This window comes from Bos mutus, chromosome 5, assembly GCF_027580195.1.
Source record: "Bos mutus isolate GX-2022 chromosome 5, NWIPB_WYAK_1.1, whole genome shotgun sequence".
NCBI lineage: Eukaryota > Metazoa > Chordata > Mammalia > Artiodactyla > Bovidae > Bos > Bos mutus.
The window spans coordinates 3,474,597-3,499,527 of NC_091621.1; the positions used below are offsets into that span (position 1 = coordinate 3,474,597).

At 45.5% G+C, this 24,931-nt stretch overlaps 1 protein-coding gene across 3 annotated transcripts in view; it reads right to left on the bottom strand.

The window, feature by feature from the left end:
- Positions 1-24,931, bottom strand: part of ABTB3 (ankyrin repeat and BTB domain containing 3) — a 334,406-nt gene that overhangs the window by 64,192 nt on the left and 245,283 nt on the right. Inside the window, exons 1-3 of one of the 3 annotated variants that reach the window (XM_070370212.1) lie at positions 10,873-11,056; positions 10,700-10,773; positions 10,399-10,551 (exon numbers count right to left, since the gene is read on the bottom strand). In XM_070370212.1, coding sequence (XP_070226313.1) covers positions 10,399-10,551; positions 10,700-10,773 — 227 coding nt within the window. In that variant the 5' untranslated portion in view covers positions 10,873-11,056. Of the gene's footprint in view, positions 1-10,398; positions 10,552-10,699; positions 11,060-24,931 lie in introns of those variants that run through there. The other 2 variants (XM_070370213.1, XM_070370211.1) reach the window with 2 other exon arrangements.

A 24,931-nucleotide genomic window follows, 5' to 3' on the forward strand; every position in this document is an offset into this window, starting at 1 on the left:
GTAGCAAGGGGCCTGAAAACTTTCTCCTCCTTAGAAGTAAATGCTCAGTTAGTGGCAAAACCCACTTTGCCAAAATAGAAATTCTAGGTCTGTTCAAATATGTGAAAAAAGACATCTCAAACACCAGGTGTAGGTAAACCAAACTGGTGTGTTCATATCTGAACATGTTGTCATGTTACTTTGAGTAGAAAATAATGAACCGTAGTTACATGTCTCTTGCTCTGGCAGCATGGCTTATTTTATTCTATTATCTGGAGGGTAATTGCTTTACAATACTGTGTTGGCTTCTGCTGTACAACAACTGTGAATCAGCCATGAAAAAAAAAAGTGAAAGTGTTAGCTGCTCAGTCATATCCTGACTCTTTGCCACCCTATGGACTGTAGTCCACCAGGCTCCTCTGTCCATGGAATTCTCCAGGTAAGAATAGTGGAGCAGGTTGCCATTTCCTTCTCCAGGGGATCTTCTCAATCCAGGGATCAGACCCAGGTTTCCTGCATTGCAGGCAGATTCTTTATATACCCCCTCCCTCTTGAGCCTTCCTTCCTCCCACTCACGGCTTAAGAGTTGAAAATAAGGCCTTTCCTTACAGAAAGGAGTCACTCTTGATTTTGGCAAGCCCTTAATGTATCTTTTTTTTGGGCAGAGATTCACTGCTGTCCTCCAGAATCCTTTACCTTTTTTTTATGTATGAATTGTAGAACCTGAATTTTTAGCTGGGCACATGTCTGCCCAGATAAAGACTACATTTCCCAGGTTCCCTTGCAGCTAAGTGCTGACCAATAGGGAGTGAGGGGAAGTGATGTGTGCAATCTCTGGAGCAGGCCCTATCCTACGTTCCCTCTTCCCACCCGACAGCCATAGCCCTGGTGGGTGGGGTCAGCCATGTTGGGCTATGCAGAGAAAGGTATCACCTAAGGGATCACAGAGCAACAAGAGGGAGGGTGCCTGGGTCTCTGACCTGGAGCTGCCATAACACCCCAGACTGCCCAAGCCTTGATTGTTAGATGAGGAAAACGTTAAGCTCCTGTTTTATCCAAGCCACAAGCATTTCATATGTATGTTACAGCTAATGAATCTGTATCCTAATTAATCCATTCCACAAATGGATCTTTAACTTAAATCAATTCAGTGAAGCACTAATATATAGTGGCTGTTGCACTGGGTGCTGAAGATCAAAGATGAAACACCACCTTCTAAGGGATTCTAGAAAGAATGGATAGTCTTCTTCATAAAAAATTTCACAAATAAATGAACCAATTCCTGAGATGTAAAGGGCAAAGTTCTATTGTTACAATCCCCAAATTAATTCCTAGTAACACCAATCCCATAAACAGATCTGCACATTGAAAACATTTTTTTTCCCTCTATTTTTTGGCCATGCCATGTGGCATACAGGATCTCAGTTCCCTAACCAGGGATCAAAATTGTGCCCTCTGCAGTGGAAGCATGGAGTCTTAAGCACTAGACTGCCAGGGAAGTAAGTCTCCAGATCTGCACATTTTTTTTTCTGTAAAGGGCCAAAGAGTAAATATTTTAGGCTTCATGGGCCATTTGGTCTCTGCCACAAATACTCAGCTCTGCCTTGGTAGTGAAAGTAGTCATAAACAATGATAAACAAATGGGCATGCCTATTTCCCAATACAACTTCTTATACAAAAATAGGTGGCAGGCAGCTCTAGCTTGCTGACTCCTGATCTATGGTAAAATAATTTAATAGGACGACCTTCTTTTGGGGATTGACAAGAAACATGGGGTGTTAAAGACAGAATTTTTTTTAAAAATGTTAAATTTTATTTAATCCAGTGTCTTCCAAATTTATTGAACCACTTCAAATTTTAAAATAATACTTATTAGTATCCCAGGACCAGCCTTCGAGGGTGCTGTTCCAAACACTGGCTAAGTAATTTTTACTGTTAGTGGGTTATTTTAGGCATACATAAAATATATAGTAGTACAATGACCCCGACATGTCCACTACCCAACCCAACTGAAAAAATAAAGCGTTTTAAATACAAAGACCTCTGTACACCTATCTTGATTCCATCATCTCTTCTACCCTCCTGAGATTACCACCTCCCCTGAATTTGACATTTATCATAGCTATCTTGCTTTATATATATACGCTTTTACTATTTTATGAATTCCTACTAATATGTAGACTATTTTGCATGTTGGTAGGCTTTATGTAAATGTTAGCATTAAACCCAAATCCTGCCTCAACTTGCTTTTTTTGCACAATATTGTCTCTGAGATTTATATAATAATATGTAGCTCTAGTTCATTTATTTTCTTTGCTAGTTGGCATTCCTGTGAATGAACATAGCAGCATTTATTCATCTGTTCTCCAGTAGAAAGCTCGTTCCTTTCTCTTTTCTGTATTTTGTTATTACAAACACTGCATCTATAAACATCTTTGTACACAGGGGAGAGTTTCTCCAGGGTATAGACCTAGGAGTAGCATTATGTGTTTTCAAGTTTACTTGAAAGTGGATTCAGAGTCCCCTCTGGTGCTGTTTAAGAGTCCGTGCTCTTCTATAGCTTTTCTCAAATCCGCCAGTCTAATGGGAATGAAATACACAGTAGGGTGTGGTTCCAGATCTCATTTCCAGGGTTACTAGGAAGGCTGAGCCTCTTTTCATACATTTCTTGGACTATTTTTATGTTACTTTTCAGGGATCTTTGGCCTTGGATGATGCTGACAGGGTAGATTGACACAGGAGACTGACAGGCATAAAAATTTCTAAGGAGAACTAAGGCTGGAGGCTGATCCTTCCAAGATGAACCAGTGTGCCTCGTTCAAAAGTCTGCTTCCCATTTCCCAATGCTGATTCTTTGACTGAAGTTACCTTAAAAACTAATTTTTATGGGAGTATAGTTGCCTTACAATGTTGTATTAGTTTCTTCTGTATAGCAAAGTGAATCAGCTAAACGTATACATATATCCCCCCTTTTTTGGATTTCCTTCCCATTTAGGTCACCACAGAGCACTGAATAGAGTTCCCTGAGCTATACAGTGGGTTCTTGTTAGTTATCTATTTTATAACTAATATCAATAGTGTATATATGTCAACCTCGATCTCCCAATTCATCCCACCCTCCCTTCCTCCCTTGGTGTCCATGCATTTGTTCTCTATGTCTGTGTCTCTATTTCTGTTTTGCAAATAAGATCATCTATACCATTTTTTTAGATTCCACATACATGCATTAATATATGATATTTGTTTTTGAAATTACTGTTTTAGTGGAGAGAACTTGGGCTTTGGAGTCAGACAGGCCTGGTTCTAATCCAAGATGAGGCTCTTTCTACATGTGATGGTAGCCAGATTTCCCAGCCTCCTGGAGCCCCAGTTCCCTCAGGTGTGAAGAGGAAAATAGTCTTGCATGCAGACAGGGGAGACTGAACAATGTGAGAAGCACCCAGGACAGTGTCTGGTCTACAACTCACGATCGTTCCCTCTGTCATCCTGTGCAATACAGGAGATGTGAGCTGAAGCTCCGCTCATTCTTTCACCCTCGGAACACCTCAGTTTCCCCCACAGGGAAAAGTGTCACACCATTTACACACAGAAAATCAGACCACAAAACTGAATAACCCACAGAGCTCGAAAATACTTTGGAGATCACCCAGTCTGGTGGTTCTTCATCTGTCATAGGGTGATTCCATGAGCTTGTAAAAGACAAGTTCACTTTGGAAAAAATGGCACATATGCTCTAATCGCTGGGTTGACTACAAACTTTCTGAAGGATGGGACCTGCTCCTTCATCGTTACCCAGAGCACCACTGTCATGACCTTATATGAAGGACTTTGTATAAGGATATGGCTGTATGGTAAGTACTGGTTGGCTGGCTTATTGCTAAGGGAAGTTAACACTTCTGTGTAACTAACATTTTCACCTAGAGTTTGGGAGGTTTGCTCGCAGATGAGAAAATAAGCATCTTGGACAGAAATTTGACTCAAGAGGGGACCCCCTCCCCCCAAAAAAAAACCTGTTCCCAGGAAGTCAAATCTCATGTGGCAAACTACATACTCTCAAACTTCCGGACTGAATCTGAAGCCCCAGTCGGAAGTGAGCCCCAAATACCATTTAAGATTTAGTTTTCTGCCTTTCTGTAAGCACCAAATGTGTTTGTTTTACTTTCAACACTTTGGAAGCTCAGAACAAATTCCAAGTGTTGGCAAACTGTGTGCGGGTACAATCTGGTTTCTGCCCACGCTGGGCTGTTGAAACTGCTGCTTCGGGCCCTGGTGTCTCCCGCACTGCCAAGCCGAGGCGCCTCCTGTTGGTCTGCATCTTCTCTGCCTGTGGATAGCCTCAGATGCTGGCAACCCCTCCCCATCTCAGTTTCCTACATCTGCTACCTCACTTTCCTCAGGCTTTTCTCGGACCTGGGAGCCCTCGCCTTCTGTCTCATGATGACGCCTCTTCATTGGTCCTTTTCCTGGGCTTCAGGCCTACCCATGACTTCAGTGGCCACCAGTCTGCCAGCGTGCCTCCCCAAAGCATCTCAGTTAAGACCTTTCTTCTGAGTTCCCTGCCTGAACCTCACCTGCCTACCACTGTCTCCATGTTGCTTTGCATCTGAATTAGGTAGGAAAAGTCTTGTCTGTCACGTCTAGTATCAGCAACACACTTGGTAACAGCCCTTTGTATCATTCATTCATTCAACAAGTATTTACTGGGCTCCAACTATGTGCCCAGTAAACGTGGGCCTGCCCATGTTCTGTGGCAGGCCCCGCAATCAAGGAAACAGATTTCTGGCCCAGCCCTAAAGAGAGAAAGAAGCTACTCTTTGAGATAAAGGCTGAGCTATGACTCTTTCTTCTGGAGTATTCTATGCCCCCTCCCTAACCTCTGACCACTTGGGACAAGCCCCCATCAATGAAAGGCCGTATCTGTTGTCTATACATCTTCCTTTCTGTTGTTGTTTCCTGCTAGTGACTTCATCTAAGGTTGCAAGTACAGCTGGTAACAGACAATCAACGACTTTGGTCAAAGTTCCAGGATGCCATCCAATGATGGTCTTCAAAAATCCCACACTTCAGAGAAAATATAAAACCTGAGTATCCCGAGGAACTCGGAAATCACTGAGGTGGGGACAGTGGCCCCCAAGCCAGTCAGCCCCAATCAATTTTCTTCCTGCACTTGGAGGGGGTACTGAGCCACCAGAGAAGAAGGGCCAGGACACACCTGCCTTCAGCCTGGGCTACAAACCACATCCCTTGTTAGCACACTAGCACATCGCTTCAAGATATTTATTCCTCGTCCCTCTTAGAGGAAGTTGAGGCTATTGTTTTTGGTAATCAGGAGAAGCTGACCTCCTTGGTCCCCAATGGGGGAGCAAGGATATTTGCTAATATTTAATGTGCATCTTCTGTGACACGAGTATGCTACATGATTTACCTGCTGTGTGTGTGTTCAGTCACTCAGCCATGTCTGACTCGTTGCGATTCTATGGACTGTAACCCACCAGGCTCCTCTGTCCATGGGATTTTCATAGCAAGAATACTGGAGTGGGTTGCCATTTCCTTCTCCAGGGAATCTTCCAGACCCAGGAATTGAACCATGTCTCCCACGTCTCCTGCATTGCAGGCAGATTCTTTACTGCTGAGCCACCAGGGAAGCCCAGTTTACTTCCTACGTGGTGTTAAATGGTTTAATTATATCATTTTACTTAATCCTTCTGATAAAGAGTGGGAATATTATGGTTCCTATTTTATAGATACAGAAATTGAACCCCAGAGAAGTGCATAACTTGCCTAAGGTCACACAGAGAGTAAGTAGTCAAGCCAGGATTTGAACCCAGGCAGTCCGGCTATAGGCCTGCACTCCTAGGCACTCTGCTTGGCTCCTTCTCTAATTAGATGACAACATGAGCCCTTAATTCTCTGGCAATCTTCCTCTGATGGAGGAGCCTGACACAGACTCTCTCATTTCCATGGACAACCAAGTGGGCAGCATCTGGCACTCAACATTTTCAAAATTGAACCCACTGTTACTTCTCTGACATTGTCTGTGTCCTGTATTTGTTAATAGCGTCCTTAGCTACACACTCCCCAGAAACCTGAGTCAAACTCTAATATAAAAGTTTTTGGAGGGGAAAGGGTTATCACATGCACATGCTACCACATACAACAGGGGAATAAATTTCCCTCCCATTTCTGGCTCCCCCATATGATGGCTGAATTAGGTCTCCCCCACCCCCAAGAGATATGCTGAAGTCCTAAGCACCTAACCCACAACTATGAAGTGAAGGTAACTTTATTTAGAAATAGAGTCTTTGCAGATACAGTCAAGTTAGATGAGGTCATTGTTGTTGTTTAGTAACTAAGTCATGTCCTTGTGACCCCATGGACTATAGCCCACCAGGCTCATCTGTCCAGGGGATTCTCCAGGCAAGAACACTGGAGTGGGTTGCCATTTCCTTCTCCAGGGCATCTTCCTGACCCAGGGATCAAACCCTCATCTCTTGCATGGCAGGTGGATTCTTTACCACTGAGCCACTGGCAAAGCCCCACATGAAGTCATTGGGGGTGGGCCCTAATCCAGTTTAACTGGTGTCCTTTACAGGAAGGTGGAGGTTTAGACACAGAAACAGAGAGAAGACAGCCATGTGAAGGAGGAGGGCAAGACTGGAGTGATGCTAGCACAAGCCAAGGAACACGGGGCTACTAGAAGCTGGAAGGGAACAGAAAGGATCCCCCTCCAGGTACTTCGGAGGGAGCATGGCCCTGCTGACACCTTGATTTTGGACTCTAGTCTTCAGAACTGTGAGACAGTAAATGTCTGTTGTTTTAAGTCACCAAGTCTGTGGTGCTTTGTTTCAGGAGCCATAGAAAATGGATATGCTGCTGCTGCTGCTGCTGCTGCTGCTGCTGCTGCTGCTGCTGCTGCTAAGTCGCTTCAGTCATGTCTGACTCTTGTGACCCCATGGACTGCAGCCTACCAGGCTCCTCTGTCCATGGGATTTTCATAGCAAGAATACTGGAGTGGGTTGCCATTTCTTCTCCAGGGCATCTTCCTGACCCAGGGATCAAACCCTCATCTCTTGCATGGCAGGTGGATTCTTTACCACTGAGCCACTGGCAAAGCCCCACATGAAGTCATTGGGGTGGCCCTAATCCAGTTTAACTGGTGTCCTTTACAGGAAGGTGGGTTTAGACACAGAAACAGAGAGAAGACAGCCATGTGAAGGAGGAGGCAAGACTGGAGTGATGCTAGCACAAGCCAAGGAACACGGGCTACTAGAAGCTGGAAGGGAACAAAGATCCTCCAGGTGCCGGAGGGAGCATGGCCCTGCTGACACCTTGATTTTGGACTCTAGTCTTCAGAACTGTGAGACAGTAAATGTCTGTTGCTCTTAAGTCACCAAGTCTGTGGTGCTTTGTTTCAGGAGCCATAGAAAATGGATATGCTGCTGCTGCTGCTGCTGCTGCTGCTGCTGCTGCTGCTGCTGCTGCTGCTAAGTCGCTTCAGTCATGTCTGACTCTTGTGACCCCATGGACTGCAGCCTACCAGGCTCCTCTGTCCATGGGATTTTCATAGCAAGAATACTGGGTAGGTTGCCATTTCCTTCTCCAGGGCATCTTCCTGACCCAGGGATCAAACCCTCATCTCTTGCATGGCAGGTGGATTCTTTACCACTGAGCCACTGGCAAAGCCCCACATGAAGTCATTGGGGTGGCCCTAATCCAGTTTAACTGGTGTCCTTTACAGGAAGGTGGGTTTAGACACAGAAACAGAGAGAAGACAGCCATGTGAAGGAGGAGGGCAAGACTGGAGTGATGCTAGCACAAGCCAAGGAACAGGCTACTAGAAGCTGGAAGGAACAGAAAGGATCCCCTCCAGGTACTTGGAGGAACATGGCCTGCTGACACCTTGATTTTGGACTCTAGTCTTCAGAACTGTGAGACAGTAAATGTCTGTTGTTTTAAGTCACCAAGTCTGTGGTGCTTTGTTTCAGGAGCCATAGAAAATGGATATGCTGCTGCTGCTGCTGCTGCTGCTGCTGCTGCTAAAGTCTTCAGTCATGTCTGACTCTTGTGACCCCATGGACTGCAGCCTACCAGGCTCCTCTGTCCATGGGATTTTCATAGCAAGAATACTGGAGTGGGTTGCCATTTCTTTCTCCAATGCATGAAAGTGAAAAGGAAAGGAAGTCGCTCAGTCATGTCTGACTCTTGTGACCCCATGGACTGCAGCCTACCAGGCTCCTCTGTCCATGGGATTTTCATAGCAAGAATACTGGAGTGGGTTGCCATTTCCTTCTCCAGGGCATCTTCCTGACCCAGGGATCAAACCCTCATCTCTTGCATGGCAGGTGGATTCTTTACCACTGAGCCACTGGCAAAGACTTATAATGCTCACTAAAAATGACCGTGTCATGAATACTTACTTCCTCTTAGGCATTGTCAGTGTGGTCCTTTATGTTTGTGATCCTGCTTTGTGCTTGCACCAATATCTGAAGGGGTTGCTATTACTATGTCCATGTTACAGGTGGGAAATGAAGGTCCAGAGAGGTTAACTAGCTTGCCCAAGTTTGCACAGCTAATTAGTCATGTTGGTGGAATGTGGACTCAGGCAACCGGACTCGAGCCCAGGTGCCTACCCTTTAGGCTGTGAGGTTTCCTGAGAGCATGACAAACAACAAGTTCTTTATCAGCAAAAGTTAAGGAAGTATCCTACTTTCCCCGCCACCCAGCGGCCTCAGGTTTGCTTCAAGGAGGAGAGCTGGCGTCTCAAGGTCATCCCAGCCCAGAGCTGGGGACTGTGAGCAGCAGCAGCAGGAGTGAGCCTGCAGGTAGGGTGCCACACCCATGAAACAGGAGGCAGGAGAGTCTCATGGGCACAGGATGGGCTTCGGAGCAAGAGTCACAAGGATCGCCACCTTGACATCTACACTATCAGCTGTCCCACCAACAACTTCCCAGTCTGTAAAATGGGAAGTTTACACTACCCTCAGGAGGCTGCTTCAGGGATCAGAGTAATGAATGCAAATCTCCTGTTGCACTTAATACCCGCCACACAGCGGGTGCTCAGTAAATGGCTGCTCCTGTGTCTCTCTCCCTGAGACCCGTGGTTATTCTAGGTGATAAAATGTAAGGGATGGTGGCACTGACAGATTCTCTCTGGACAGAAACCTCCTGAGGAGAGTACAAATCAGGGCTTAGAACTATGGGGTCTGGGAGTATGGGCTGCCTGAATTCACATTCTGGTTCCACCACTTACAAATCTTGTGACCTTAGGCACGTTACTTAATCTATCTGTGCCTCAGTCTCCTTGTCTGTAAAGTGGGCATAATAACAATACCCACTTCATTCATTATTAATTAGTCTGTGTAAAGCAGTTATGACAGTGCTCACTTTGTGGCAAGCTTTCAGTAAATGCTTGCTGACTTGCATCAGGGCCCTGCATGTCCCTGGGTGGTGGGGCATTTATGAGCCTTCAGTGGGCTATGCTGTTTTCTGCAAACCCTCCCCTTCTTTGCAGACTTCCAATCAGATCTTGGAAGGGTGGAAATCTCTGAAGCCTGGCCACATGACAGGCTACCCTAACCTGGTGGGCAATGGGGATTTGAAAATGGTGTCCATGACACCTAGACAACAGACCTGGGAGTCGGGAAAGCACCCACACTCATGCACACACACCTATGTCTGAGTTTCTGTATCGTCTGCATTTACAGCAGGTTTTGACTCAAATGAGTGGTTTCATTTCTTTCACTTTGGATAAAAGTGAGTCTCTCCCTACCCCTGCATGGGGTCCCTGAGTGGTGCATGAATAATTCCCACCTTGATGCAGTAGATACCTGGATGCAGGGGTGAGAAATGGAGGGCGAGCCAGTTCATTCCATGCAAGTGAAAAAGCACAGGCGCTCTCAGACCCAACCAGAAATTCTACTCTGCACGGTTTAGTTAGAAAACTACAGGGAGACAATAATTTACTTCTAGTAGAGAGAGGGAGAGAGGGAAGACGAGGGCGGGAGGGGGAGAGGGAAGGAGAGAAGGAGAGGGAAGGAAGAGAAGGAGAGAAGAGGGGCAGGATGAGAGGGAGAGAGAACATAATCGAAAGAATACGCCTAGAATCAAGATCAAGGCACACGGATATCTTGTAATCTAAGAATCAGGAGCATTCCCATATAGCCTTGCTCCCAGCCCTCCTGCGTCCCTGCAACTCGAGGGACCTGCTTATTGTCAAGCCTGCGTCTCTCCTTTAAACCAGAGGAGCCTCGATCTTCGTGACAGCGAGGCTGCCCGCGCACACCGCCCAGGGCGCAAACCAGCCCAAAGCCCCCGCGCGCTGCGGCCGCGCTCCCCGCACCGGGGACGCGGGCTGGGTGTGAGAGGAAGGGCGCCCTCCCAGAGCCCCGCCGCCCCGGGATCTCCAGCCCGCCACCCTACCTGAGCTGGCGCGGCTCGCAGTCCACGCCGGGCAGCAGCAGCCGGGCGGCCTGGCGGACGTCGTCGCTGTCCATGGAGAAGCTGCGGCGGTGGCCGGCGTGCGCCACGGCCACCCGGATCCACTCCATCAGCGGCGGCAGCACGAGGAAGGGCCTGCGGCGAGGGAGGGACCGAGACGCGTTAGGGCGGCAGTAGCAGGGGCTCCCTGCTCAGCCCCACCCCCTGCTCATCGCCGACTTCCCCACCACCCGCCTCCCCCTTTTCCCTGGAGACACTGTCTCTCAATTCAAAGTGAGAGAACCTTTGGAGACATCCGGACCGCACCGGTGACCTCGGGGCAGGCTCTCTGGAGTCTTTGGGCCTCAGTTTCCTCATCTGCAAATGGGGGATAATGTGACTGAAAGGATACGACGTGACTCTTCTGTGAGTGTAATCTCCTTCGGCGATCAAATGAACATTAACGAAATGACTCACTTAAAGCACCAAGCACAGGGTCAGGTGCTTAGTAGAGAATCCAATCCACTCCTGGGGTTATTAGGACTTGGGGCTCCCCACGGTGAGCCCAATCTTAAAGTGCCCTCCAACACTCCCTTCCCACGGCTAGGCTGCTTCCTGTCATCATCCTTCCTAAGTTCTCCCAGGCCTCAGCTCTTCTCAAGGACCAGACTGCTGGCAGACTTCAGCATCTGGGAAGAAGCAGTCTTCTGGGAGAACCTGGAGGGGCAGCCCAGAGCTGCCAGCGATGTGCGATGTGCGGGGGAGTAGGGGGCGGTGCTCTGGGGCCTTAGCCACACCCCCGAGCTGTGGGAAGTCTCGGCTCCCCACTAGCTAAAGGGGTCACAGCAGGGGTCCAACTCGCTGCATGAATTAACCGAGATCTTGCTTCTGGCTGAACTTTCTAGGTGTAATACATTTGTGCTATCTTCCTGTTCCTGAAAGTGATTATTATAAATTCCATCTTCTCATTAGGGCTGAGGACAGGGAGCTTTTGCAAAATCCTGATACCCGAGTCCTATGCCAGGGATTCTAATTTAATTTATCTAGGATGAGGCTGGACATTGATAGCTTTTAAAACCTCCCCCAGGTGAACACAACACGGCTCAGAATTCTCTGGAGAGTTTCTTAAAATGCAGATTGCTGGGCTCCACCCCCATAGTGTCCGATTCAGGAGATCAGGGGATGTGGCCAAGACTTTGCATTTCTAATGAGTTCTGGGTCTATGCTAAGGCTGATGCTACTGGTTAGAGGTGGGTGCGTGTTCAGTCTTGTCCAACTCTTTGAGACCCTAGGGGCTATAGCTCACCAGGCTCCTCTGTCCATGGAATTTCCCAGGCAAGAATCCTGGAGTGGGTTGCCATTGCCTACTTCAGGGGATCTTCCTCACCCAGGGACAGAACTCCCATTTCCTGTGTCTCCTGCATTGGTAGGCCGATTCTTTACCACCTTGCCATCTGGAAGCCCTAGAGGGGCACACTCAAAGAGCTTCTGCTCTAAAGTATGGTATAGGGCCTGGGGATCACCTGGTTGTGTGTGTGTATGTGTAAATGCAGATTTCCTGGCCTTATCTCCAGTAATGCTGATTGCACAGGGCTCATGAATATATTTTAATAAGCAGCCCCTATGATATTGATTTAGGTAGACCAGGGGCCACACTTTGAGAAATGCATGGTGCAGGTCAAAAAGATTTCCTATTCATGCGTTATGGCTACAGTTGGGTTGAGGCATGCGGGGCATGTGGGTGTAAAATTTAGGAAGGCCAGATCATGTCAACATGTTCCAGCAGCTTTCTTGCTTCACCCTAGCCCTGGAGCTGCTGTTCAATCCAGCATGGCTGCCATGGGTGGGAGAAGAAAGTGGTAAGTAAAGGGTTTATTTACCCAAGGCAGGAGCACCTTCACTGTATGCAGTTGTCTCCCCATTTTGGTGGCAGGTTCCAGTTTTTCTAGAATGCTTTCTGGTTATCCAATGTTAAGACTTAACAGCTGTTACATTCATCTCAGTTAATCCCATTCATGATCTCAGCTAAATGCTTAGGACAACCTACAAGCTAGTCATGATTATGCCTATTTTCTAGATCAGGAGAATAAAGTGTACTGAGGTTAAGTAACATGCCCTGGCTCACAAGGTTGGCAAATATGAGAGCTGGGAATCAGACCCAAGACATTTGACTTCACAGCCCATGTGCAGTAACCCCATGTGGTACTTGTCCAACTTCCCAGCATGCACCTGTTACCCCAAGGGGGCCCATCTGGTCATGGACCTTTGATGGCAGGTCATTTTCATTCCTGCTCACTCAGCTCCATTCTCTCTCTATAATATAAGGTTTCCAATCCTTTGAAAATCCACACCCTACTTAACCTTCCGACCACAATTCAAATCCCACCTCTCCCTAAATATTTCTCCTGGGGACTCCTCCCAAAACAGACCCTTCCCACAGTGGCCCCCACCCCAGTGGCCTGACCTACCAGTCTTGCAGATGCCACATGAGAATGTGAACTCCATGAGATGGGGACCTGGGACTGCTGGATTCACCGACCCAGCCCCATCCCCAGTCATGGGACAGTGCCCGGCAGGCTGTGAGCACTTAATAAATGACGTGTTCATGAAACGGACTAAGATTTATCAATTCCTCACTGGGAGAAACAGATAAAATCGAGTTTCTGAACCGGTGGACCTGTGGGGCAGGTTCCCAGGGAATTTCTGCCTGGATCAGCCTGCTGCTTAGGCTGTCGTCCTCATTCTCTCATTCTCTCCATCACCTAAACCGAATCAGGCACTCAATAAACACACACTGACTTGAAATTGAATTGGATTCTACAGTCTCAGGTGAGCAGAACTTATTTTTGTCACCATGACTCCATCACTGCTGAAGCCAAACCGGGACGCCCCTCTGAGCTATTTCCGCAGAGGCAGCACCCCCAGCCCCTGGCCTGCCTTTGCTTTGCACGGTCCCAGCCCCTCAAGCACAGCCCACAACTCCCAACCCCTCAGGGTCCTCTGGAACACTGCCCTTCAGCAGCTGTCTTTCATGTTAGATGCTGAGGCCTGGGGCACACAGTCAACTCCTGATGAATACAGAAGAGGAGAAAAAGACGCTCTACTGCGCCTTCGAAATAACACTTTTACCAAGACGAGCATTCGAATGAGAAACCTTGAACCCCAGATTCCACCGCCTCTGGAATTTTCTATGGACTTTTCTCCCCTTTCAATATTGCCTTCTTTTCGTCAGTCTGACCTCAATAGTTTATAAGCTCATGAATTCTTTGCCAGCAACTCATTTAAAAATCTTCTTATCTTGTCTACTCAGAGGGAAAGAAAAATAGTATTATTTGTGAAGTTTCTTTTGGAGGAGGTTGGAGATGGGAAAGAATGCTGGGGTCTTGAGTTAAGGAGAGGGTGGAGAATGCTAAGAGGGAAAAAGACTGCATTCTCCTGATACATTTTTTAAGAAAACACTTTGTTGGTGAAGTTGTCTGTAGTGACTAAAACCTAGAGGAGGCCCAAGGAACTCATGGTTTAGTGAAGCAGATTCAACCTAAGAATCAAGGCCCAGTGTGGGAGATGGGTAGGGAGGGGGGTGGTAGATGGATGGGTAGGGTGTGGAGGGTGGGAGGGCAGCAAGGAGTGTGTGAAAATTGCCAAGGCTCTGATTTCACCCCCAGAGTTTTGGTTCAATAGGTCTTGGGTGGGGCCTGGGCACCTGCATTTTTAATAAAATCCCCTGGGAATTCAGGAGCAACCCAGATCTAATAACCTCTGACTAGGTGGCCTGAGGTGAACAGAGGAGTGGGGGAACACAATCAATTCAAACAGGGCAGTGCCATTAAAATTGTCATTATGGCCTTAAAATACTGAAAACAGAGTTACCTACCATATGATCCAGTGATCCCACTCCTGGGCATAAATAACGACAAAATGCCAATTCAAAAAGATATATACATCCCAATGTTCATAGAAGTCCTACTTACAACAGTTAAGAAACGAAAGCAACCTAAATGTCTGTTGACAGATACATAGATAAAGAAGACGGTGATGGAATATTACTAAGCCATGAAAAAGAGCGAAATATTGTCATTTGCTGCAACATAGACAGACCTAGAGATTATCATACTAAGTGAAGGAAGTCAGATAGAGGAAGACAAATATTAATATGCTATTCTTTATATGTGGAACCTAAAAAATTATACAAATGAACTTGTTTACAAACAGAAACAGATCCACAGTTGTAGAAAACAAACTTATGGTTATCAAAGGGGAAAGGCAGGGAGGGATAAATTAGGGGTTTAGGATTAAAATGGTATTTCCAGAAGCTAGTGGTAAAGAGCCTGCCTGCTAATGCAGGAGACATAAGAGATGGGAGTTTGATCCCTGGGTCACGAAGATTCCCTGGAAGAGGGCATGGCACCCACTCCAGTATTCTTGCCTGGAGAATCCTGTGAACAGAGGAGCCTGGCAGGCTACAATTACACCCTACTATATACAAAACATGGAGAAGGCAATGGCACCCCACTCCAGTACTCTTGCCTGGAAAATCCCATGGGCGGAGGAGCCTGGTGGGCTGCAGTCCATGGGGTCGCTGAGGGTTGGACACGACTGAGCGACTTCACTTTCACTTTTCACTTTCATGCGTTGGAGAGGGAAATGGCAACCCACTCCAGTGTTCTTGCCTGGAGAATCCCAGGGACGGGGAAGCCTGGTGGGCTGCCATCTATGGGGTCACACAGAGTCAGACATGACTGAAGTGACTTAGCAATAGCAATATACAAAACAGCCAACAAGGTCCTACTGTCTGGTGGAGGGAACTATACTCAATGTGTTGTAGACTGTAGTGTGCCTAGAACTAGCACAACACTGTAAATCAACTATATTTCAATAAAATTTAAAAAGTAAACCCTAAAAATTCTTTAGGTTGCACTCATATTGCAGGTATGCTTCCAGGGGCTGGAGATAGAGTGGACAGCAAGACACATCTATGTTCTCATAGAGCTAATGGTCTAACAGGAAGACAGACATATAAGAAACCTGTAAACCAACCAAGTAATAAAGCAATTGCAAACTGTGATTGGTGCCAGGTTGCTGGGATAGAGAATAAATAGGTTGAGGTGGGATGGTGGGAAGGCCTCTCTGAAGAGGAGACAAAACCTCAAATATGGGAAGGAACTGACCCTATGCGAATGTGTAGAGAGATGGGTATTTTAGAGAGCAGTAATAGACTGCGCAAAGGCCTCGAGGCAGAAAAGACTTAGAGCTCAACCAAGGGACCTTCACGTGAATCATGTCCTATTTGGCCCTCCAGGACAGATGCGGGGGCCAGGACACATGTGAGGAAGAGTCACTGTGGTTGGCTGGATAATGGCCCTCAAAGATATCAGGTCATATTCCCACAGCCTGTGAATACTGATGGCACAAGTGAGTCTGAAGATATGGTCCAGTTAGGGAACTTGAGAAGATTAGCCTGGCTATCCAGGTAGGTCCTAAATACAATCGCACGGGTCCTTAGAAGAGGGAAATAGGGAGATTCAGTACAGGTGATACTGAAGCAAGATGCTCTGCTTTTGGGTTGAGCTGAAAGGAACCACAAGCCAAGGAATACAAGGAGTGCAGCTTTAGAAGCAGGAAAAGGTGAGGAAATGGTCTTCTCTCAGAGACTCCAGAATTTAGCAGACCTGCTGACAATTTGGTTTTGGCCAGTGAAATTGATTTTGGACTACTGACCTCTGGAACTGTACGAGAATGCGTGTGTGTTGTTTTAACCCACCAGGTTTGTGGTAATTTGTCCCAGCAGCCCCAGGAGACTAAACCAGGGTATTGACAGGGTAACTGCAGGTGAGTTTGGAGACCAGAGAGTGGAGAATGTGAACCAAATATTAAAGCTGGGAGTGAGGGCATCCAGAGGGCTCTGGAATCATCTCCGAGATCTGAGCTGCCTTGTTCCTGAGGTCAGAGCAGTTCTTGTTGTTATGGGCTGAATGATATCAACCCCAAATTCATGCATCAAAGCCCTACATGCCAGAACCTCAAAATGTAATGGTATTAAAATAAGGCCATTGGAGTGGGCCCTAATTCAGCGTGACTTATAAGTGTCCTTATAAGACGAGGAGACTGGGACACATGGAGAGACACAAAGAGCCAGCTATGCGAAAGATGCAGAGAGAGGGCAGCGGTCTATCAGCCAAGGAGAGAGGTCTTGGAAAAAACCGCACCTCTGACAAGTCTCTAGCACTGTAAAAAGATAAACTTCTTTTGTTCAAGCCACCCAGTTTGGGTTAATTTGTTATAGAAGCCCCAGCAGATGAAAATGCCTGTGGTTTGACTTAAATTTTGCTCACCCCTCAATATTTTAGTCTGTGGTAGAGGAACTTCCATTGGAAGCTGATTCTTTAGAGAGCTGCTGGTTTTCGTTCATTTCCTAGTGACAACGGAAGATGAATTCAAAGCCATTTGAAGGCTGTACCGTGCAGAGGTCAGAAGTTTGGGCTTTGGAGACAGGCTGAGTAAGAGCTGGATTCCAGCTCCACCCTCAAACTGTGTGACCTTGAACAAAGTATAGTTGTCCCTTGGTATCCACGGGGAATTGGTTTCAGGAACCTCATTGGTACCAAAATTCTCAAATCCTTTATATAAAATGGGATAGAACAGTACTCTGCATCTGCAGATTCAACCAAGTGTGGATGTGGACCCTACAGATGGAGGACCCACTGTATTCCAATGGTCATGCCTTGGTCCTCTCACTGGGAAAGTGGGGATAATAACAGTATCTACTTCAAGGGGTGTGGTTGGCCTAATAATGTCACCCCACTGAATGTCCACATCCTAATCCCCAGAACCTGCCAAGGTTATTTGGTAAAACAGAGTCTGCACATGAGATTAAGTTAAGGATTTTGAGCGGGAAAGACTAGCCTCAACTACCAAGGGGGGCCTGAAATGAAATCACAAGGGAACTTAGAAGAGGGAGGTGAGACAGTCAAAGGTGAGACTTTCCTGGTGGTTCAGTGGCTAAGACTCTGCACTCCCAATGCAGGGGGCTTGGGACTGATCCCTGGTCAGAGAACCAGATCTCACATGTTACAGCTAAGAGTTTGAATGCCAAAGTTAAAAGATCCCACGTGCTGCAACTAATACCTGGGAACAGTCCAGGGGAAAAAAAAAAAAAAAAGGTCAAAGGAGGGAGTAGATGTGACGACAGAAGCAAAAAGGTGGACTAATATAGGAAAGGGACCAGGAGTTAAGGAACACAGGTGGCCTCCAGATGCTGGAAAAAGCAAGGAAACGGATTTTCCCCTGGAGACTCCAGAAGGAGGCAGCCCTGCCGACACTTTAAATTTAGCGAAACCAATTTTGTATTTGTGACCCCTAGACTGTAAGATAATCAATCTGTGTTGTTTTGAACCTCCACGTTTATACCAGTTTTTTTTTTTTTTTTTTTTAAACATCAGCCACGGGAAACTAGCACAGAGGGTTACTGTAAGAACTGCATGGGATGATGTGCATGTAGCCCGGCGCCTGGTACCAAAAAGTGCTCATAAGCAGTAGCTGTCATAATCGTCATCATAATCAGCATTGTTTTTAGCATCACTCAGCCTTCTCCCTCCTGGATGGAGGAAAAGGCCTTGCTACACAGAGCGATGCTCCCGTCTTTCTTCAAATTGAAGCAAATCTCTGCAGTTTCTATGCCTTTCTTTATAAATCATGTGGCCCTGACTTTTCATGTTTGTTATTTGTTGAGTCTTTCTTAGGCTGGAGAAGAATTTAGATGTTTGACTGTGGTTTGGGAGGCTCATAATTTCAGGGACACAGGGAGTGAAGGACAAGCAGCACAACTAGACAATATCCAGGGCTGGTTTCTATAGCAATATTCACTGCGATCTCACTGTAGTGGTGAGACCAAAGATAGGAAGATGATGGCAGAGGTCAGAGGTGGTCATGGCTGGTTACTGTAGTGACAGCAAAGTACGGTGGGCTTGCCCAAGGGGGTGGTTCCTGCAGACAGCCTAGAGAGGGAGGAGCCAAGGGTGTGGGCTACAGCAGAGCTTCTTGAATATTAACATGCATATGAATATCTAGGATCATTTTAAAATGAAGATTCTGATTCAGTAGGTCTAGGGTAGGGTCCAAGATTCTGCATATCTACCAAACTCTCTGGCAGTGATTCAGCCACCAATCCATGGACCACACTTAAATAACCAGGCCCTAGAGAGTATATATATGTGTGTGAGTGTGTGTGTGTGTATAATGAAAACTGGGGTATCTTTTTGATTTATGGTTTCTCCAAATATATGCCCAGGAAATCAGAAATGGTGAATTGTGTTATCATGTTTAAGGGGGAGAAGGTGAGGCCAGGAGGGTGAGCGCTGTAAGAGGGTGAGAGGCCCAGGAGACAACAAAACAGAAGGAGGTGTTTGTACCTGGATCTCCTGATTAAAGCTGGGGGGTGGTGGTATGCTATACTGGATTGGCTAAACCTGGGTCACAAGCCTGCACCAAGCTGTAGGGGAGGTCGGGAGAGCAAGTTTCAGCCTTTATCAGGGGAGGTGGGTTCCACCTCCCACCAGGATTCTCCTTCAGTTTCCCAACAATCTTACAAAATATAATCTTTCAGTCTTGGGGAGTTTACTCTGAACCAAGCACGCATCTTATTGTCTGATAGGTATTTTATATTCATGACTGTGTTTAGCATCATCTTGAGAAAGTAAATACTCAAAAAATACACTTGGCAATGGTTATATCTAAGTAGACATTATCTCCAAAGATACCTAAATAGACATTTATCCAAAGAAGACACACAGATGGCCAAAAAAGCACATGAAAATATGTTCAACATCATTGATTATCAGAGAAATGCAAATCAAAACTACAGTGAAGAATCAACTCAGTGGTCAGAATGGCCATCATCAAAAAAATCTACCAACAGTAAATGCTACAGAGTGTATAGAGAAAAGGGGAGCTTCCTACACTGTTTGTGAGAATGTAAACTGGTGTAGCCACTATGGAGAACAGTACGGAGGTTCCTAAAAATCTAAAAATGGAACTACTATATGATCCAGCAATCCCACTCCTGGGCATATATTCGGAGAAACCATAAATCAAAAAGATACCCCAGTGTTCATTATACACACACACACACACACACACACACTCACACACACATATATATATAATGGAATATTACTCAGCCATAAAAAGAATGACATAATGCCTTTTGCAGCAACACGGATGGACCTAGAGATTATCATACTGAAGTCAGATAGAGAAAGACAAATAGCTGTGAAATCTAAAGAAATGAAACAAATGCACTTATTTACAAAACAGGAATAGACTCACGGACACAGAAAACAAACTTATGTTTACCAAAGGAGAAATGTCGGGGGGTAGGAATAAATCAGGAGCACGGGATTAACATATGCACTACTATATATAGGATATGTAACTAACAAGGACCTATTGTACAGCACAGGACACTCTACTCAATATTCTGATAACCTTTATGAGAAAAGAATCTGAAAAAGAATGAATATATGTATATGTATAATTGAGTATCTTCACTGAAATTAACACAACATTGTAAATCAACTGTACTCCAATAAAACTTAAAAATATATATATACTTTGTGGTGGTTAATTTTATATGTCAGCTTGGCTGGGTCACAGGTACCCAGACATATGGTCAAACACATATTACCAGATATATAGTCTGGATGTTGCTGGATATTGAAAGTATTTTTTAGATGAGATTAACAATTAAATCAGGGAACTTAAAGCAATTTATCTTCCACAAGGTAAAAGACATTTGTTCTTAAGAAAAGCTATAACAAACCTAGACAGAGTATTAAAAAACAGAGACACCACTTTGACCTCAAAGGTTCTTATTGTCAAAGCTATGTTTTTTTTTAGTGGTCCTGTACAGATGCAAGAGTTGGACCATAAAGAAGGCTGAGCACCAAAGAATTGATGCTTTCAAACTGTTGTGCTAGAGAAGACTCTTGAGAGTCCCTTGGACTGCAAGGAGATCAAACCAGTCAATCGTAAAGGAAATCAACCCTCGAATCTTCATTGGAAGTATTGATGTTAGAGCTGAAGCTCCAATCCTTTGGCCACTTGATGTGAAGAGCCGACTCATTTGAAAAGACCCTGATGCTGGGAAAGGCTGAGGGCAAGAGAAGAAGGGGTCCACAGAAGATGAGATGCTTGGATGGCATCATCAACTCAATGAACATGAGTCTGAGCAAACTCTGGGGTATAGTGAAGGATGGGGAAGCCTGGTGTGCTGCAGTCCATGGGGTCACAAAAAGTCGGACGTAGCTTAGTGACTAAATAATAATAACAACAAGATGGGTAGGCCTCATCAATCAGTTAGAGGCCTGAAGAAAAAGAAAGACTGATCTCTTCCAAAGAATAAGGACTCTGCCAGCTCACTGCCTTCAGATCTGAGCTGCAGCATTGACTCTTCCCTGAGTGGATCATACACACATCCTGCTGGTTCTGTTTCTCTGGAAAACTCTGCCTAATACACACCTGCAATGGGTGCCATGGGACTTAACTGTCTGCAGAGAGGTAGCCTCCTCTTTCTACATGGATCCCGCCCCCTTCAGCCTCATGCACAACTGGCAGGGGCAGGGAGGAAGCCGAGGCCTGGATCACAGAGGACCACTTCCTAGCATCCCAAGTGTGCCCACAACTCTTGGGAAATGAGACAAAGGAATCATGGGTAGGGTAAGGCCAATGCTTTTAGGAAAGAGCAAGCCATTAGGTACCAAAGCACAAGTCCTTTGCTCTGTGAAAGTCCATATAATTACATAAATGCCCTGAAATGGGGCAAGTGCCAAGGGGCACTGGTGAGGAGGTGATTTCTGCTAATAATGCCAGCAGGTACATGTGAGTGATCACCCGACCTTCTTTGTCTTTCCTGTCACACATTCTGAAGAAGGTGATATAGAGGGCTGGGGGTTCATGAATGCAGTACTGAGGTTCAAGCAGGTTCAGGCAGAGCAAAAATGGTACACAAATTATAATAATCTCCTCATCTCCCGGCTGCCAACAAACAGCTGCACCTCCCCTAGCTTCATCTTCCCTCCCACCCTGGAGAGGAGGGACTCCTCCAGTCCTACCCACCCCCCACTTCCCTGGGCACATGACTCCATCACTTCTCTCCCTACAGTCCCACAGCTCAACCTCCACCTCCTCTCTGGACTTTCTCATCAGCATTTAAGCGCTCAACATGTCTCTAACAATTTGAACCGGAGAGCAAGAATGCTGGCGAGTGCAAAATTCACAGTTCCCCTGAATTTCAATCTAGGTCCTCGGTCTAGTTTTCCGTCTATGGCAGAGGGAGCTCAAAATCATCTGGGAACTGAATGAAATGCATATTCCTGTGTTTCCTGTGGCTGCTTAACAAACCACCACAAACTTGGTGGCTTGAAACAACATAAATTAAGGGCCCATTTTATGCTAAGCATGGGTCTGAGCATGAAAGGAAGCAGAGAGGTTATATAACTTGCCTAAGGGCACATAGTTATATGCAGCAGCACAGGCAGACAGACCTGGAGTTGAGGCTAGTAACTGCATTCTGTCATCTGCAGGCAGTGGCTACAGTATACACAGGCTGGAGCTGACGAGGAGGGGAGAGAGTGGTGGAGTGAGGTGGACGGGCAGGAGGCAACCCTGGAGAGAGACGAGGAAGAACCACCCAGGGCCTTGTAACTTCTGGACTAAAACTGTAAACTCCTAATACTTGAATTGCAGTTGAAAAACACAAAATCAGAGAAACATTTGAAAAGAAATATTAAAAATGGGTTGACAAAAATATTCACTCTGAGCATGCAAAACAATGGGTTCACCATAACTGTTTGTTTAGAAAGAGAGCGGGGAGTTTTTTATATTCTGGCTGAGATTGCTGGCTCTCACCTTATATGTGTCTTCTTTCTGCTTTGTAATAAGACACCCAATCTTCACATGGGCTCATGACCACCTCGCTTACATTTTTCAGCCTCCCTTTCAGCTAGGAGACTGGTTCTTGCAAAGATATAAACAGAAGTTTCTTGTGATACTTTTAGGAAAGTTCCTAAATAGAAGAGGCCCAACTTTCTCTGGTCTTTTTCCATTCTGCTAGCAAGAATGTAGACAGAATGGCTGGTGCTCAAGCAGCCAAACTGAACTATGTGGTAGAAGCCACACAGCACAGCACAATGATAGAAGAAGGATGATTGGTTAGGTGGCCATACCTGCCCTGGATTCTTAATTCCAGACTTGGTTTATATGAGAAATGAATGTCTATCTTGTTTGAGTTTTCTGTCACTGACAGCCAAATCTAATTCTAAGTGACACTCACATCAATTCCCATAACATGTACATTAAATCTCTATTTTTCCTTTATTTTTGTCACCATGGATTTGAGTTTCTTTCTGTTTAGCAAAAAAAGATAAACATTTTTTCATAGTTATCTTCTAGAGACTATGAATCTGTAACCTTGAGATTGTATTAACATTTGTTCCTAGAAACTACATTTACTCAAGTATTTGTTACAGTGAATTGTTTATTCATTTCAAAGTGTAAACTACGTCATAGGAAGTTGATTTTGTTCATCAGCCTCAGGAAATTTTACTGACAGTGGCTTGGAGCTCGTCATAATTAACCCACAAAAATCACAATACAGATACTCTTGGAGACAGAAACGTATCTCAAAGACTTCATCCTTGCAAAAGTTCTCTTATAAGGGATTTTAGCTATTTTCCCTCAACGTTATTGAGGTAGAGTTGACGCATACCAGAGTGTAAGTGTGGGGTGTACAGGATGACACTCTGATGCACATATATTATGATCACCATGGTAGGGTTAGTTAACACCTCCCTCACCTCACATAATTACCATTCTGTCTTTGTGGTGAGAACTTTTAAAATCTACTCACTTAGCAACTTTCAAGTGCATAATAAAATATTATTAACTACAGTCACCGTGCTGTATATTATTAGATCCTCAGAACTTATTCCTCTTATGACTGGAGGTTTGGATCCTTTGGCCAACATCTATCCCCAATTCCCCTACCTCTTGCCACTGGCAGCCACCTCTCTACTCTGTTTCTCTGAGTTCAGGTTTTTCAGATTCCACTTATAAGTGAGATCATACAGCATTTGTCTTTGTCTGACTTATTTCAGTTTGCATAACGTCCTCAAGGTCCATCCACGCTGTCACTTATGTCAGGATTTTCTTTTTATTTTCTCTTAGCGGAATAATATTCCATTAACAGATCACTTTTTAAAACACCACGTAGAATCTCTTTTTTTAATACAACAAAAGAGGAGCTGAAGGTGAGGCTGGGCATAGTCTGGAGGTTCCCCTGTGTGTCCCTGGCGTCCTTGCCACTGGGCTGCAGCTTTGAGAAAATGATATTCCAGCTCTCTTGAGATAAACCCCTTGAACTCACATTACCCTGCACTTGGCAGTCTGACAGGATGGATTAAATTCATACGCCAGCCCTGATCAATCAAAACCCTACTCATCAAATCACAGACTGAAGACAGCTGATTCCCCAGGTCTCCGTGGAATGACTCATGCCCTGAGTTAGGAACATGTTTTAGAGCAGGCTCTGCCACTAACTGACCACGTGACTTGTGTGTCCTTGGGGCTTTGTGGGCCTTGAGTGTACTCACAGTAGAGTTAAGGGACCAGAGAACTAGAGTAACAGTATAATATTTTGAAATAAATAAATAAATCAATAACATACTGCCACAAGGAAGTTGGGGGGAAAAAAGCCACGAAGGCAGCTTCCAACAGAAGTTTTTGCTATGATGGAAGTGCTTTGAATCTGTGCTGTCCAACACAATGGCCACAAGCTGCTGTGGCTACTGAACACTTGAAATGTGGCTAGTGCGACTGAGTAGCTAAATTCTAATTTTATTCAAGTTTAATTGATTTAACTTTGCGTGGTTTAGTCAGTAAGTCCTGTCCAACTCTTGCGACCCTATGGACTTTTAGCCTGCCAGACTTATCTGTTCATGGAATTTTCCAGGCAAGAATACTGGAGTGGGTTGCCATTTCCTTCTCCAGGAGATCTTCCTGACCCAGGGATTAAACTCAGGTCTCCTGCACTGCAGGTGGATTCTTTACCAACTGAACCACCACCCGCTAGTCACAAGTGGTTAGCGCCCACCTTACCGGATGGCGCAGTTCTAAGGAATATCCTTCAGTTCAGTATAGTTCCAGACAGGAATCCTGGTGAATGGGGAGGTGGAAAAAGGGCTACAGCAGATATCAAGCAACCTAATTTTGGACTCAGTTTTTCTTCCCATTATCATGGTCTACATCATTATCATCATTATTAGGATTTTATAGCATCTACTGGAGTGCTTACAATGGGCCAGACTCTGTGCAAAAAGCTTAAATGTATATTATTTCATTGAATTACAGTAACAACCTTGGAAGGTAATTATGATTATCATCCCTATTTACAGATAAGCAAACTGAGGCTTTGCTTTGCAAGAGTCAGTAACCTATAGGATACCACAAGTATTGGCACAGAGCTGGGATTTGATCCCATGTC